Source organism: Aquarana catesbeiana, linkage group LG02 (assembly GCF_042186555.1).
Source record: "Aquarana catesbeiana isolate 2022-GZ linkage group LG02, ASM4218655v1, whole genome shotgun sequence".
In the NCBI taxonomy this organism is placed as follows: Eukaryota; Metazoa; Chordata; class Amphibia; order Anura; family Ranidae; genus Aquarana; species Aquarana catesbeiana.
The window spans coordinates 406595932-406614091 of record NC_133325.1 but is presented as its reverse complement, the minus strand read 5'-3'; the positions used below and the strand labels follow the sequence as shown (position 1 = coordinate 406614091).

Genomic DNA, 18160 nt, shown 5'->3' with positions numbered 1-18160 from the left:
TGCAAGCTTGCACCATGCAGCAGTATGAACTGGCCCTAAATGAATGTGGATAGAAGCAAATACAGCATCCTTTTGACCTACAGAAACAGTTGTACATGCAAAAGGCCCTACATTCTGTCATGAAGGAATTCTGTAGAAAACTACAGCTTAAATGCTTTCTTAAGAGGATGAGCCAAAAAAAACCCAAAAATCAATTCTACTGCAAATCTATTGGACACCTAAACCTGGAAGGAACCCCACTCTGGGCAAATATATTGACCACTTAAAGGTGTTGTAAACCCTTGTGGTTTTTCACCTTAATGCATTCTATGCGTTAAGGTGAAAAACCTTTCGTCGTGCTGCAGCCCCCCAGCCCCCCCATTTTACTTACCTGAACCGAGTCTTTTTCTCCCTCGTCCCGAGCACACCAGCTCTAGCTGGTGACTCGTATCCTAATTGGATAGATTGATAGCAGCGCAGCCATTGGCTCCTGCTGCTGTCAATCAAATCCAGTGATCGGGGGGCGGGGCAGAGTCCTGCTTTCTATGTCAATAGGCGCAGAAGCAGGACTCGGGAGCGCGCCTGCATGGGTGCCACTCTGTGCTTAACCAACTGCACAGTGGAGGCAAGTATGATATGTATGTTATTAAAAAAAAAATGAGGCTTGAAATCCATGGACTGCCCTATGTGTGTCGTGGGAAAAATGCACCAAAAAAGTGCACTCCCACTACACTAGGTGTGAATGGGGCCTGAAAGTGAAATTGGTGTGTTTACACAACAACAATGACAGCTTAGTGTCTCCACCCCTCCCTCCCATGTACTTGTATAAATCTGGCCATACAATATGCAATCTGATTGTACAATCTCTGTACAATTTCTTCTAGATTTACCAAACCTCTGGATTAGGAGGATTCACCTGAACAATCTATTTAACTTGTGTCAAACCAGGCTGGCTCATGCACTACATAGTGACGGACGATCTGAAGGAGATTGTACAAGTGTATGGTCACCTTAAAGCAGGAATCGACAACCCATTGATTGCGGTCTACCTGTTGATCGTGGCTATCTGACAAGTAGACTGCAATAACCAACATGCCTGCCAGCTCCTGACAGCATCTGCCACCTGTACGATCTACATGTGAAGCTGAGCTGCGTTTGAAGCTGAGCTGTAGCTAGGTGCCGAGTGCGCTCCTGCACCTGGTGCAGGTGCCAGCATCTCTAGCAAGGGAAACAGGAAGTGAAGCCTTGCAGCTTCATAGCCTGTTTCCTGCTGTACATGTGTGAGCCACACTGTGCCTTATGAATGGTCCTGTAGTCTTCTGGGACCTGTGAGGTGTCTCAGAAGACTAGGGGGGAAGGAGGGGGGACAAACTTCCAGCTCAATTCCCTGCAACGATCTGAGCTGGAAGTGGGAGCAGGAGAGGGTGCAAACAAGCGGAGCTTCCCCTTTTGGGTGGAGCTCCACTTTAACACTGCCACAAGCCACCAATAGGGAGGGTAGTTTGAAAGTAGATTTCCAGCTTGCACTAGCCTTAAAAACGAACTTCCACCCCCTTACCCCTAACACCTATGTTGACTAATCTATTTTTAGGCTGCTCCAATCTGCTCATGTTATCTCACCTGTGTGATCCAACAGCATATGCAGGGGAGAGGAGGGAGCGCCAACGACTGTGACATGGGAACCTATGGGTGACATCACTACTCCAGGCTTTATCAGCCGTCGCCAAGTGCTTTCTCCCCTGCAGCTGCCATTGGCTGACACAGGTAAGATCACATGACCGGACCGAGGCAGGCTGAAAATAGGTAAGTATATAGACCTTTTTTTTTTTTACAGTGACAATTAAAAAAATAATAATAATAAATAAGGGCGTTGCTGCTTGGTGATCTTTGCTCCCTTCCATGTTGCTCAGGTAGAGCTCTACCTCTCAAAGGTTGCCTACCCCTGCCTTAAAGGAAGAAATAGGAAAGTGGTTGGAAAAAAAAAGGAGATAGTATAGTCATGAGGGAGGTTTGGTCCAGAGAGGTAAAACACATTCTATTCTGTGTTGCAGTAAGGCACTGCATGATGGGATATGAAGTTTACTGGATGGACACATGATGCTACAGGAAGTCAGGAATCAGAATGCATTTTTTTCTATTTTTAACAGAGGTGCAGACTAAAGGCTACCATGGACTAGGAAATGTTGTCTGGAAAGGTGAACTTAGCCTTTAACCACTTAAGGACCGCCCACCGGATATATACTGGGGCGGCTCTATTGTGCAAAACAACATACCTGGACAGAGAAGGAGCCAATGTCTGCCGGCCACCCGCGATCGCTTCACAGAGAGGCAGAATGGGTATCTGCCTATGTAAACAAGGCAGATCCCCGTTCTGACAGGGGAGAACATGGAGATCGTCTGTTCCTAGTAATCAGGAACAGCGATCTCTGTGTTGTTCCTGTCAATACTTCCCCCACACAGTTAGAAACACACTGATATTACCAGTAAAAACAATAAAAAAATGGAAGTCCATAAATCTATCCCGTAGTTTGTAGACGCTATAACTTTTGCGCAAACCAATCAATATACGCTTATTGGGATAACACCAGTCAATATTGGCACAAAACCTTCAGGCTTCTGCTAGAAAGCTGAACATGAAGAGGAACTTCATCTTTCAGCATGACAACGACCCAAAGCATACATCCAAATCAACAAAGGAATGATTTAACCAGAAGATTAAAGTTTTGGAATGGCCCAGCCCAGACCTGAATCCCAATGAAAATCTGTGGGGTGATCTGAGGAGGGCTGTGCACAGGAGATGTCCTCGCAATCTGACAGATTTGGAGTGTTTTTGCAAAGAAGAGTGGGCAAAGATTTGCCATGCTAATAGACTCATACCCAAAAAAACTGAGTGCTGTAATAAAATCAAAAGGTGCTTCAACAAAGTATTAGTTTAAGGGTGTGCACACCTATGCAACCATAATATTAAATTGTTTTATTTTTACTTCCTTCCAACTAAAAGATTTCAGTTAGTTGTTCAACTGAGTTGTACAGTTTATAGGTCACATTAAAGGTGGACAAAGTTCTGAAATTATTTATTGTTGTCTCATTTTTTTTCTTACATCACAGAAACCTGACATTTTAACAGGGAGGTGTATACTTTTTATATCCATTGTATATGTACAAGTGAAAAATATTTTTTTTTTTTCAAAATTTTCAGTCTTCATTTGTTTATAGCGCAAAAAATAAAAACTGCAGAGGTGATCAAATACAACCAAAAGAAAGCTCTATTTGTGGGGAAAAAAGGAAACTCATTTTATTTGGGTACAGCGTCACACGCCCGCGCAATTGTCGGTTAAAGTAACGCAGTACCGTATCACAAACAATGGCCTGGTCATTAAGGGGGTAAATCCTTCCGGGGCTGAAGTGGTTGTTCTTTGGCCAAGCTCCTTCCTATGGTTTAAAGCGGGGGTCCACCTATCTATCGTTTTTTTTTTTTTGGAGTTCATTCACAAACTTTTCTTCTCATGATTATCTACTCACATGTTCTGTGTAATAAGTCCGCCTGTGTCCGATTTCATTGTAAAGAATAACTTATATTATTCACTGCAGGCGGTTTCCATCTTCATTGTGGGCATTTGAAGCCCACAAGCATGTATTTCCTGGATGCGGTGAATGCTGTGCTCCCAGCATTCACCGAGATGTTGTGATGACGCTGTTGCACAATGCATGCTGGGAAGCCTGAGACTAGCTCCCAGGGGACTGTGGGAGGTCTGGGAGAGGCTAGAAACACGCCTACTCCCATGGGAGGAAAACCAGGAAGTGCTAAGAAGATTAGAAAAAAAAGGTAATTACGGCGATTTAAATTTTTTTACACAGCATGTCAGCATCTAGGCAAGGAAGAGAATGCATAGAGATAATGTTCAAAATTTGGGTGGAACCCCGCTTTAAGTAAAGGGACGCTCCTGTCTGCCCTGAAACATATAGCCACACCCCTTCCTGTTCCCATCACCCAGCTAAGAGAGGTGCTGTTTGGAGTCGCAGCCATTTTGCTACTTCCAGAAGCTGCTGTTGCTGATGTTCCAGCCTGAAGCCTGACAGCATTGGTTCCACCAAGAACCCTTTTTCAGCCAGCCACATGCCTGCAGCGCTCTTCAGCCTTACAGTGATCCTTTGGAGGTCTGTATGGGTTTGAGTAGCCTTGATCCGCCTTTAACTAGTGAGTGCATTTTTATTGTCTTTTATTCATTTTAATTAATCACTATACCTAGATGGAGGCACCCTCTTATGTTTATTTTTTATATGTGCATTAGGATCTCAAGACCTAATCTGAGAGGAGCTGCATCCACTTCACCTGGTGTTCCCTACCATTCTTCTGGCCCTCTTATGTGCCCTGTTAAATGATGGTTGGGTTCTAGTCAGCTTAATAGCTTATTTATTTTCTATAATGTCCCTAAACAGCCCAATACCAAATGGAACATCTCCCTTCATGCATTAGCGATGTGACCTGCACACATATCCACAGTACTGAAACCAATACTAGTACCACAGCAGTAGTACACAATAAAGGGTAACTTTTGCTGAAGATCATCAAGTGGTGGTTTACCTGATATTGTGTACAAAATGCCCCACAGGACTCTGTGTTGGAGAGACGGGTCAAACACTTCGCCAATAAATGAACCTTCATAGATTCATAATTAAAGTGATTGTAAAGGCTCGTTTTTTTTTTTTTTTAGTTTTTTTTAAATAACAAACATGTCATACTTACCTCCACTGTGCAGTTTATTTTGCAAAGAGTGGACCCGATCATCGTCTTCTGGGGTCCCCCCCGGCGGCGCTATCAGCTCCTCCCAGCATCACATACCCCCCTAGGAGAAGTGCTCTCCCGGGGGTTACCTTGCAGGCACGCTCCCGAGTCCAGCATTTGCGTCCATAGAATGCAGGACTTGGCCCCGCCCCCAGCGCCCGCGTCATTGGATTTGATTGACAGCAGCGTGAGCCAATGGCTGCTATCAATCTATCCAATCAAGAGCCAAGAACCCCGGGCAGAGAGGTACAGCGCGTCTCTGCAGAGGGATCGAAGGGCTCAGGTGAGTAAAACGGGGGGCTGGGGGGCCGGTCACTGTCAGAAGTTTTTTCACCTAAATTCATCCTATCCTATGCAACAACTGGGTTTACAAAAAAAAAAAACACAAGGGTTTACAACCCCTTTAACAGCAACAAAACAAAATATGCCTGTGGCTGTGCATTTCTGCAGAAGATACCACAGCATACATGATCCAAAAACTATGATATTGATGGGGAACTAAATCAAGAAAGGAGAGGCTGGAGTGGCAATGTAAATACACAAATCAAGCTCTGCACTGGCGTCTAGATTGGGACTCTAAAACCAAAGCTTGTTTTTCTCATGCTTTTGAACAAAAGGATGGAAAGTTCAAAAGGATCTAATGAGGTGACAATAGCTGTATTTGCATCTAAATACATTTCAGACATTTGTGGTGAGAATTGTCCCTAAAATACTTTTTTTTGCCAAATAACACCTCTAAACTCTGACCTCTTAAAATAATCTTTATCACTAAAGTGTGTCAAGAAAAAAAAAAAAAATTTAAATGTATATGTCATTGCTCCTCCTTGTATATTTGTGTATAAATATGCAGGTTTCCGAACCATTTGATTTTGACATTGAAATTTTAACTTAAAGTGGTTGTAAAGGCTAAAAGTTTTTTTACCTTAATGCATTCTCTGTTTTAAGATAAAAAAAAACTTTTAGGTGCAGCTTCCCCAGTTCCCCCTAAATACTTACCTAAGCCTGATCCAGGTCCAACGCTCTCTTTCCCTCCTTAAAAGACTGGGCTCCACCTGCTGTCAATCAAATCAAGTGACGTGGGCAGGGGGGATCCACACTGTCTGTGTCAATAGATGTACTTAGGACTTAGGAGCCAGCCTGCACTTAGGACTTAGGAGCCAGCCTGCACTTAGGACTTAGGAGCTAGCCTCCACAAGTACTTCCCTAGCAAGCAGCTTGCTAGGGGAGGTACTCAAGGGCAGAAGGAGACAGGAGCGCTGGCAGGGGACTCCAGAAGAGGAGGATCTGGGCTGCTCTGTGCAATGGTTTTGCAGGTAAATTTAAAGAGGTTGTAAACCTAGTTACACCACTTGTACCTACTGGTAAGCCTATAATATGGCTTACCTGTAGGTACTGTAAATATCTCCTAAACCTGCACAGTTTAAGAGATATTTACCATATATGCTTGTGCCGACATCGTTGGCGCATGTGCATGCGCACCGAAGAAACGGCTCGCTCGTGCCGTTCCTTCAGCAGCCATGCCGTGACCATGTGCGGGAGTGACGTCATCGCAGCTCCGGCCAGTTGCAGCGCCGGAGCCCGCGACCCTGGAAATAACTCCAGGAGACTTGTCCCTGTTCACAGAGGTGTACGGGGACTGCTGCAACAGCGTTGTTTACTAGCTCATTATGCTTTGTCTTACAGGGTTTGTTTGGTTTTTTTTGTTTTTTTTTCTTTGGGTTTACAACCACTTTAACATGTTTGTTATTAAAAAAAGAAAAAAAACAAGACTTTATTATCACTTTAGGTTAGCCAGTAAAAGGAGCACTTGCTATAGAACCGCTGCAAAAAGTTGAAGGCAATTTTTATCTTTTACTGTTACATGTAAGCTGTGTTTGTAGTGTTCTGCTTTAGTGAATATAATCCTTAAGAGGTGTAAGAATATATGATCTCTTACATTATTTAGTAGCTGCTCCAAGTTCCTCTCCGCATGGGTCTCTTCTCTTAGTTCTTCTGCACATACATCTAGACTGAAGTGAAGACGAGCTAACTGTTCTTGCATTTCTCTTACGCGTTCCAGTTGATCAAATGTGCATACCCGCCCTGTGGCAAAAATGGAAGAGTATGGAAAATATGTTCACAGAGTGATGGTAACACAGTGTGGCAGGTCTGAGCCAAGAAATTAAAATGCATGATGTAATCTGCCATAAGGCCATGTAGCCCGGGGTCTAGGGCAGCAAGAGTTAGTTAGAGAACAGGCTACCCTCACTTTATAAGCTTTTCTTTAATGAAAAAGTCTTCAGGGGAAAAATAGGACATTAATATACCATCGCATGCCAAAATGCAGCTATTTATCATGGAAGATGAATAGAACCATGCAATCACAGACATTTGTGGCCATAGAGAGCAGCACAGTAAAAACGCACTGGGTGCACATAACTGAATTCTATTTTTTAAATAAGGAGGAAAAAGTATATTTTGATGCAACACATATTTGGTCCTACAGTAAAATCTTGGTTTGCGAGCATAATTCATTCCAGAAACATGCTTGTAATCCAAAGCACTCTTATATCAAAACATATTTTCCCATAAGAAATAATGGAAACTCAAATGATTCGTTCCACAACCATTTATTCATAAGTCCTTCAGTTTATAGTCCATATAAAAAGATTATACCAATGTGACCAGGTTATGTAACCATAAAATGTCCATCCACAAATGGCGGCCTCTACAAGGGGATTAGAAGCAAAATCCAGCAGGAGCTACAGTGTATAAAAAAGAAGAGAGGCGCCTCTAAGTGTAGTAATACGGTTACATTTAATGAAGGTACAACATTTAGCAACTCACATGGTTGATGATTAAAAGAGGCACATCTAAGTATTCAGACATCCGGGGTAAAGCTGTCCACATAGACCATCCCCCGCACCGCTGGCCCTCACTGCTGTCAGTCTGCAATCGTGACTGTGAAGACTACTCTGCAGTAGAGAGATCTGAAAGCGAGGCTTGAACCGCTCATGGAGTGCAGCGTGGAAGGGATGACGTCTATGGCGGTGCGGAGGATGGTATATGTGGACAGCTTTACTCCGGATGCCTGCATACTTAGATGTGCCACTTTTAATCATCAACCATGTGAGTTGCTAAATGTTGTACCTTCATTAATGTAAATGGATTTCGATATGCTGCTTTCTGCCATTTTTATAGTACGCGTAAACTAATATGTCGAGTTTCATATTGCAAAAGTAAGGCTTTATGTACACATAGCCTATTATGAATGCCGGCTCTGGGAAAATGTGAAATGGGGCAAAATCAATCAATTTTGGCACGTTTTGCTGCCGTCGGTCAAAACGTTTCCACCCTAAACGCCATTCTTCCACGTTCAGGAGAGGGGGATTGAACCTCCCCTGACTGCAGCAGCTCCTAAATTATTCTAAAAGCTTATGTGTACATGGACACATAGGCTTTTATGGAGTTGAGTTTAGGAGCTTTGGCAAAAAAACACCAAAAGCTCCTAAACTCAAGTTTAGGAGCTGTAGTGTACATGACACCTTAGAACTCCAGCCTTCCCTTCAGTCTTGCACAATTGTACACTCTCCTCTACTGTGCAGAAATTGCTTACTCTGATTTCACAGCATACTGCAAGCTTCTCAGAGAATGCATTGGAAAGGGTTTCATATCAGACAGAGCATGTCTTATTTCCTGGCTTGAAGACACCCAGTATCATCTAGCTTTTTCTTCCCCAGCCTCACTGTCCCCTTTCATTTATTTGTTTTCAAATTTTTCAATCATTGGGGCTCAGCGTCACATGTAGGCATTATGAGGGTGCTCTGCTTGAAAATGTATCCTGCCTAGGAACTTCTATACCTCCAGACTGACATCAACCCATCAAGGCTTTTTGATATTTGTATAACTTCTGCCAAAAGAGCCAGATCACTGCTTATATCAGTTCTGAGGCCTCTCAGAGTGCTGTGATTTTTTTCAGGAAAGCTCTGTACAACACCCATCAGCCATAATCTGAATTGTATAGAGAAGAACAAAGATCCTGTGATGACATCACTGAGTCTAAAATATAGTATGTATGGTTTGTATGCTGCTATGGATCGGGACAAGGAAAGGTATTTGATACAATGTTCAGGTTTCCCCTGGCCTACATGGGTGTATCCTAGCAATAAATACCTAGCTGACTGGGATTGTAATGCTGGGTTAGTCAGTTACTCAACATTTATCAGTACAAGTCACAGGAGCATCAATTGTTTTTGCCAAATTCAACTGTGGTTAAGGTGCCAGGATCTACTTTATATTGTCATAGTATCATAGTTGGTAAGGTTAAATAAAGACACCAGTCCGCCTAGTGCCCAAGGAAATGTTTTTTTGTGATGACCAGCACTGCAAATTGTTTCCAGGGAGACTTTTACATGTGCTGTCCAAAAAGTCGAGATGGATCTTGTTGAATGAGATTTCACTACTGCCGGAGGATCCTGCCTGACAGCCCTGTAGTCTCTTAAGGTTATCTCCTTCACCCTGAGTCTACTACTTAGCAGAATGAAAAGTGTGTTTGAAGAGGTAAATGACAATGTAGCTTGAAGATATGATCTTAGTGTTCTGGACACATGAAGTTCATGAAGATCCGTATCCTGCGAATAGTCTGGGTAGGATAGGTCAGGAATACCTTGCTCATTTGAAAGATGGAAAGCTGAAGCCACTTTGGGGATAAAGAATTGTTAGGCCTCATTCCCATGGGGCATACAATTACATACTCCCATGTAGGGCCATGATACCTGCATGGTTATGCACAGATGGTTCATGCATCCCCGTGCAGGCAGTTCATTTGATGTCTATTGGGACACAGCAGCTGCACAGACACCACTGCTGTGTCCCAAAATGACATTCACAAGGGTGCAGATGCGTGTTCAGGATGAGGCACCCACACGGTTGTCATATTGGGACACAGCAGTGGTGTCTGTGCAGCTGCTGTGTCCCAATAGACATCAATGGGATTGCTTGCACAGGGATGCATGGAACACCTGTGCATGCTTATGTGGGAAAAAATTACCCTGCATGGGCTTATGGTACTGTACGCCCCATGTGAATGAGGCCTTAGAGTGCTCTGAGTACCACTCTGTCAGGAAAGACACTTGTAACTCGGAGACTCTCCTTCCTGAAGACTATGGTTAATAAAAAAAAAAAAAACTATTTTAAAGGTGATGTTCCACAAGTAACATTCTTCTTCAGGCACAAAGAAGAGCATATCTAACAAAAATGTTGGGTCTCATTGTGGAAAGGAATTTCCTTTAGGGGGTCGTAATTTTAAGAATGCCTTCATTAATTCTAGATTGTAAGCTCTAACGAGCAGGGCCCTCTAATTCCTCTCATATCGAATTGTATTGTACTTTACTGTCTGCCCTCATATTGTAAAGCACTGCCCAAACTGTTGGCGCTATATAAATCCTGTATTATAATAATAATAATTGCTCAACCAAATGATAATTTGCCATTTTTTTTTTTTGTGACTGCTGCAATAGCCTAAACATGAACCGAGGCTGAGGACCATTCATAAACCCATATGAAGGAAGGATAGAAAGCTGTGAGATATTACACAGGATTACGCAGGTCAAACCTCTGACCTGTTCCAAATATTGTAAATGTGTCCCAAATGCCAGAATAAATGTTGTTTGTGGAAGACTTACAGGTAAACACAGTTGTATAGGCAGGGACGGGGCTACCGCTAGGCAAATTAGGCAGCCACCTGGGGCGCAGCCATGGCTGCTGTCTTCCCTACTGGCCGGGCAACACAAGGGACTGAAGGCCACCATCCTACATGGGGCTGGGGTGCTGACTGACTCTGTGTTAACCAATCCAGAGAAGGCAGCAGCCCGGCATGGGGGCTGTAAAGGAGGTCAGCAGCAGATCAGCGTGTGAGGAGGGCAACACCAAGCTGGCTCACAGAAGTCCAAAGACAGCTGGGTAGGAGGAGGAGGTGGGCACTATATCTCCTCCCTGGTACACAACTCGCTCTCACCTGCCAAGCACACAATTTCCTGCAGCCGCATCTGTACATCTTCTCCACCCAGCCTCCTGGAAACGCTGCTCTGCCTCACAAATCACTTCCGAAGCAGGCTGGCTGCCTCATTGACCTTTATGGTGTTGTGCTAGGTGACTGGAGCTGTCAGTGACGTGGCAGCGTGTGCCCTCTTGCCTAGGGCGCAAAATAGACTAGCAAAGGCGCCAAATATAGGACACTTTAAAATACAGCACTCTGGGACTAGTTTACACATATCTTCAATAGATTGGTTAAAATTGCTGGGTGCGTTAAGCAAAGACATATCATGTCTAAAGCCCGCTATTGGCTAACGTCACTCACTCAGCCAGTCCAGGCTGGGAAAAGATGCCTGGACCAGTAGTTGGCTCAATCTCTCAGCTGTGTTGCTGGGAGACTGAGCCATACCCCCCCCCCCCCCAGCCAAGCCCTGGAGCGCTGGAGGAGCAGAGCAAAGAGCATAGAGGAGAACTGATCATTCAGCGGTGTTTGAATGCTTAGTTCTCATTGCAGAGGTGGCGGGGGACAGCTAGATGAGTATAAGGTTTTTTTTTAATACCCCATACACCTCTTTTAATATTGGTATGACCATCAATAGATGGTCAATGCATTTCACAGCTACATCTACTTCATCAGGACCAATGGGTGGTAAAAAGCATGAATGATCACAAATATTGTAGTGGTCAGATGTTTAAGCCTGATGAACTGGCCAAAATTTGTTCTATGGGGGGCCCTGTCGGCACCCTCCTGCCAAACATCCTTTGATTGAATAATCAAGGCAGCAAACTGTCAGCCAAACAGTGGATGCAACCAATCAAATGCAAACACTGTTCAGGTATTCTGATAACCTCCAGCGCAAGCTGTTAGCATACTAACATACATTAACATACATAATAGCCTCAGTGGGACATTCACGCATCCATGTTGTATAGTGTGGATGGAGAAATCCTAAGGCCGGCCATACACAGAGTGAATTTCTTTCCTGCAACCACAGACCGTGTTTATACGGGAATCCCTCCTGCCGGGCTATTGTCTTCTCCCGGTGGGGCCGGCATCCCCGTCGGGGGAAGACAGTGATTATCGCTAGTGGCTATAGCAACCGCTAGTGATAATTGCAAGAGAATCCAGCAGGCTGGTTGTACTCAAATTGATCAATCGTATAACTTGGTACATTCAGCCTTCCCATTCACGGTTTGAATCTTGGCTTGCTACTGCTGAACCTGCCGAGATTCGAACTGTGTAGGGCCAGCCTTAGTCTAAAATTGTAGGATACATGATCAGATGACTAACAGAGGCTCAGGACACACTACGCATGCACTGAAGGCGTCTGGAAACCCTTAAGCATGCTCACACAGCCATCAGAGGCCTGAACAATAAGCAAGAGAACTCTAGGAAAGGGAAAAAAGACATAATGATGCCCAAAGTGGGCAGAATGAGGAATCTGTAAACAAACTGAAAGTACTGCTATGTGCAAAAAACAAACCTCCAGGAACACCTTACCACTCTTTAGAATTACTTCTAATTAAAAAACATCTTTGGCTACTCAAGGTGTGGGACTGTGCATGGGAGAAGCTGAACCCAGACGGACCTCAAACTAGTCTGTAAGTAAAGGAAATACAGTAGACACACTGGTCTACAGGTGAAAGGTCTTGAGGACAAAAAGTTGTATTATGCTGGGGTCACCCTCTCACTCTTTTATAGATTTAAACTGGTCCCATAGGTGAGGATAGGGGTGGAGCTCTATTGCTAGTAGTATGCTGCCATGTAGGCACCAAGAAAAATGTTTTTAATTATAAACTGTGATAATAATTCAAACCTCACACTTATTTTGCAGCTATACTCTTGCCATTTTTACCAAATGCCTGAAGCTTTCCAGAGTGAAAATCGTTGAGAAGGCTCAGAAGACCACCCTCCATCTCACAGACGTGGGAAACATCAGTCAGGAAAGAGTGTTGAAGGCTAGGCGCAGAATTCACCACTTCGCAAGGTGCAGGGGGTCGAGGACGTTCTTTAATGCCCCTGGAAAAGTACAAACAAGAGATTTTCACATTAATACTACATCCTACTAAATACTTGAGTACACCTACATTGCAGCAAGAAGTATGTAAACATTTAGCACAGTGCTTTAGTTGTATGCAGGCAGGTTGCCTACTGTACTGTAGGGCTGAAACAACTAATCGATTAATCGACAACTAATCGATTATGGAATTAATCGATTACTATTTTCATAATCGATTAATCAGCCAGTAGCATAATGGGGTTAAAAAACAAACTAAAATGAGCCCTTTATAGTACAAAAAGAGCAAATAATTGCTACTGTAAATATTACTTTCACAGTTCTACAGTAAAAAAAAATAGTGATTATCTGCTTTTTTGTACTATAAAGGGCTAATTTTAGTTTTTTGGTGCTTTTTGCAGAAACGCTCTACAGTTCATTTACACGGTTTCCTATGGGACAAGTTCACATATATGCTTTTTTCAGCAGCTGCGTATTTGGAAATGGTCGGGGACTCTTTTTTTTTTTTTTTAATGCAAAACGGTGCTTTTTTGGTTCAATATGTTTCAAAGGAGAAGCTGCAGAAAAGCATGTAAAGCATTTTTGCAGCAATTTGTGTTTTGGCCAACAAGTTGGCCAAAAAAAATGCAAAAACGCAAATCGCAGCAAAATCACATGCGCAAAAATCAAAACGCACAGCAAAAAGCACTGCAGAAACAGATCAAAAGCAAACTGCATAGGTGTGTACTGAGCCTCATGCGGGCCACACCGATCAATTTTCAGATGAGAATATTCAGACGAAAAATCATTGTACATTCGCTGAATGAAAGAACGTTGTTTGAAATTTTCACTTGGTTTTTACCGTTCTGTTTTTTAAATTAATGTCATTTCTGAATGAAAACCACATCCACTGTCTGAAAATTCCTTTGACCAAGAAGTTTTCTATTATTTCCAAATTTTCCCGCCTCTGTGGTTGAAAATGAACGTCGATTTGACCCCACTAATGTTTAGAAAATCGAACAAACGTTCTTAAAATGACATTTTTTTGAAGAAAGTCATTGTTTTTTTAAATAAAAAAAATTGATCTCTGATTCTGATATTTACCAGATTCACCCTTTAATAGTACATACAGTGTATATCTCCTCTAATAGTATATACAGTATATCTCCTCTAATAGTATATGCAGTATATCTCCTCTAATAGTATATACAGTATATATCTCTTCTATCTGTTATTCTCAGAGTGGATTAGATATTTTGCTCCCTAACCATATAGTTGGTTATTTATATTTACCACTGCATAGAGATATTTAAGAATAAATTTGCCTTTTTTTAAAACATTACATATTAATTAAATTTATACACCACACTTTTTTTTAAGGTTATTAACCGATTAGTTGCAGCCCTACTGTACTGTGTGTTTTAGTTAGTTGCCCAGATTAGGGGGAAGGGGTTAATATTTTTGCCGCCTTCCCCAATTATGTTTGCAGACTTTTTCTGGGATCCGTCTTTCCCTCCTGTGTGATATAAAAAGGAAGAGGTTTGGGTCCCAAGGGGACTGGAGAATGGGAACCTTGCTGGAACTTGTGGTCCACCATCTGAGCACCAACTCATCACGATCCCTGTCACCACGGACACCTATTTGAGTTCTTCCAAACATGGACTTTACCCGAAAGGACATTAACTGTGCAGGTATGCTGGGGCAGCCACAGTTAGGTGTAGTTAGGAAAAGACTGTTTATGTTATACATGTTCTGCTGAATTTTCAGTAAAGGTTGTTCCAACAGTTTTGAGTCTGGTCTGAAGTTATTCCAAAGGGGTGTATGTTGGGTCTTGACATGTTTCTAAAGAACTTGGGTATGTAAAAGCACTACGGGGTATATGTAACACCACTACTGAAGGTTAACTCGCAAGGCAAGGAAGAGGAGGTAGTTGCTATGAGTAACCAAAAGGAGGAACAGTTACAGCAAACAGTCATTTGGCGTAGTACCTGGTTAGGTGACAGGTTCTCCAGTAGCGAGGGGGTCCGTGCTCTGAATCCCTCGCTAGCTGTTCATCTCCTCAGGTAACCAGGAGCAGACCAGCGTTACGGAGATCTAAGGCCAGATCATGAGGCACGGGAAGGAAGGAGTTAACGTAGGAGTCGGACATGCATCAGACCCGTGCTATGTGTCCGGCGTGGTTTCATTCCATTACTGGGAGTGGGGTAATGGGGCTATGCTGGACTGGTGAAGTGGGCAATGGCTCTGCATGTCCTTCCGAATGCAACAGATACATCAGTCACAAGTTTGTAGTTATTTGTGATGAAACACTTTATGGAGGAACTCTGTACAGTCACGCTGCACACAAGTGGCTCATCTCTGAGTCAGGGACTGCCTTAATGTTTGATTCTTCACATGACCACAGTCTCTGCCTGGTCCCGGGCATTGGTGAGCACACCTTTAAGTGAGGTGTTACCTCACAACCACGGGCGCAGCTAAACCCCGCCCATATGTACAAGCATTCCCAAGAACATCTTTTAGGCTATATATGCAGGATGAAGATGGTTACCTCTTGATCTTACTCCTCTGCTTTGGGGAGGGTGGGTGTGGGAGTCCCAGGCTGAATGTGGCACTTTTACAGGGAGGTGCAATGGGTTTTCTCAAAGGCGCAGGTGGAAGTGTCTGGGTTACGCACACCTTGGGACTCCGTTTTTTCCTTTTGTCCTCCATTTCCAATAATCTGTATGAAATAAAGCAAAAAGTGGATAGTCCTTATATAAATTGTCCTTATATAAATCTATCCCAGAAGTTTATTTATACCAATCCCATAAAATCCCTGCAATCCCTGATGAAGTCACGTGACCAGTGACACAACACATCGGGAGGAGCCAGTGACAGCACATCTGGGTGTCTCCAAGACACGGAAGTTTTATAAAGAAGGATCGCTGCCGACATTCTTTTTTTTTAACTTTGTCCAAGAAACTTTACATGTGAGTGCATATTTTACTTTTAAATAAACTAGCTGGAAGTAAACACTTTTGCGCAATGAATGGTTTCTGTTTATATGTTTGAGCCATGCCCATGAACTAAAGGGGAACAAATCTGTTTGGCATTGGTATTATGAACTGCATGGTGGTTGAACTTAGCCAGCTTTTCAATCATTTTTTGCTCTATATCTGGAATGTGGACGGTATTGGAGATCTAACTATCACATAAATGGACACATTATGTTTTAAGAGTACAATGTTCAGTGGATGAATTTGCAAATGAAAATTATTGCTTATTAATTGCTGTATGATATAGAAAGGGGGATATACTTCAGCAAAGTACTTTCATAGTTTTTTATGGAACAGTATATCAGTATTGATCCTTCTCATTTATAATCCAATACATTATGATTATTTAAAGGAACAGCGCACAACTTTGTAAAAATATTTATCTGATAACTGTTCACTGTTAAGTGTATCTAAAGCCAAAGCTTCTTTGTAGTTTTTTTATGTATAAGAAGAGAAAGGTAAAAACCTCTTTCAAGTTTGTGTTTCATTGGGAGATTTTTCTTCACATTCTGTATCAAGGGACACAACAGGAGGTGAGAGAAATACTCACCAAAGGAAGGGGAATCTCTCTTTTAGACAGCTTTAGAAGAAAAAGTGTCCCCATTGAAAGCTTTCCCCCTAATAACTCTTACTTTAAAAGGAAGACACAATGAAAATGTAATATGCATGAGGGTTGTTAAAAGGCAACAGTCACAGGCTGTTGTGTTCAGAGTATCTTGTATAGATTTCCAAGCACACACTGCAGTTTTAAACACCAGACTATCAACCACTTATTTTCGGTGGGTTTAATTTCTGTATTTCCAAATGTAAACCACAATTTAAACAGCGACAGATACGTTTACATCTATATACTTCTTGCATATTTAAAGTTATTCTAAATCCAAGAACAAACAAATAATATAGTACAGCTTACTAGTTTTTGGATGCTTTGGCTCTATTCGTTTTTTAACCTGGTGGTCCTGCCAGTAACACACATTCTGTCCAAGTGTGACAATGGTCACTCACTGCATTTTATATATGGAGTATTAACGTTGTCACCCTCAGACAGGAAGTGTGTAGAGTGCACAGAAAAGATCTGGATTTCTGGCAGAATTAAAGTGGTTGTAAAGCCTTAAAGTGATATTAAAGTCTTGTTTTTTTAGAATGCATTGAGAATACATTAAGGTAAAAAAACATTCTGCCTTTACAACCCCTTTAAAGGGGTTGTAAACCCTCAAGGTTTTTCACCTTAATACATTCTATGCATTAAGATGAAAAACCTCTGTCATGCAGCAGCCCCCCCCCCCCCCCCCCGAGCCCCCCCCTTTTACTTACCTGAGCCCCGGGAATAAGCACACCAGCTCCGGCTGGTGTCTTGTGTTCTGATTGGATAGATTGATAGCAGCACAACCATTGGCTCCCGCTGCTGTCAATCAAATCCAATGACACGGGCGCAGGGGGGTGGGGCCGAGTCCCTCTGCCTGTGTCAAACGGGTGTCCACGAAGGAGAGCGCTTCTCTGACGGGCACTCCAGAAGAGGAGGAGCCACCAGTGCCACTGAGGACCCCAGAAGAGAAGGATTGGGGCCACTCTGTGCAAAACCAACTGCACAGAGGAGGTAAGTATGACATGTTTGTTATTAAAAAAAAAAGAGGGTTTAGTAACCCTTTAAGGTTTTTCACCTTAATGCATTCTATGCATTCTTCCCCTCTACCTCCGACCACGACAGGTTTTCCGGCTGACAGAACCGTCACTTTTGATTGGACTGCAAGCCACAGTCCCAACCCTGCGCTGCTCTCTTGCTTCTGGATAGGTCCTCAAACAGCCTAGCAGCCAGATAGGCCCCATCTCTGACCTAGCAATCCGGGCAATACAACACAGGGCCACCCAGACAGCCGTCCAGGTGGCACAGAACAGAGATCACCTGACCTCACCCGAATATATAGGCTCTCCCAGCAGGCCAAGGGATTCAAGAAAACCCCTGCCCATTGGCTGAGATACCCTATATACCCATAACCTGACCTTGGGTTGCCCTTCTTGTATCTAGTACCACCAAATACCCGGTCACCTAGTGGTAGAAAAGAAAACTGCAACAAGGCCAAACTTAGGGAGAAATCAATAGATTTCTAGCAATCAACCAGGATAACTACTCCTGGCAAGTAAATTTGCAAGGAGCAACCCTTCCTAAACTCCAGGGTGCTACACACAAAAAGACCAAAACTAAGCAAATAAGAGAAATTCATTGTCCGGATTTACAGTGTCTTTAAAATGTATTCATACCCCTTGAAATTTTCTACATTTTATCATGTTACAGCCAAAAACGTAAATGTATTTTATTGGGATTTTATGTGATAGACCAACACAAAGTGGCA

General features: G+C 42.9%; 1 protein-coding gene across 5 annotated transcripts in view; it reads right to left on the bottom strand.

Moving 5' to 3' along the window:
• Positions 1–18160, bottom strand: part of CCDC28B (coiled-coil domain containing 28B) — a 60770-nt gene that overhangs the window by 19119 nt on the left and 23491 nt on the right. For all 5 annotated transcript variants that reach the window (XM_073615386.1, XM_073615385.1, XM_073615387.1 and 2 more), the window contains 3 exons: positions 15323–15493; positions 12634–12797; positions 6702–6847 (listed from right to left, as the gene is read on the bottom strand). In XM_073615386.1, coding sequence (XP_073471487.1) covers positions 6702–6847; positions 12634–12797; positions 15323–15483 — 471 coding nt within the window. In that variant the 5' untranslated portion in view covers positions 15484–15493. The remainder of the gene's footprint in view (positions 1–6701; positions 6848–12633; positions 12798–15322; positions 15494–18160) is intronic.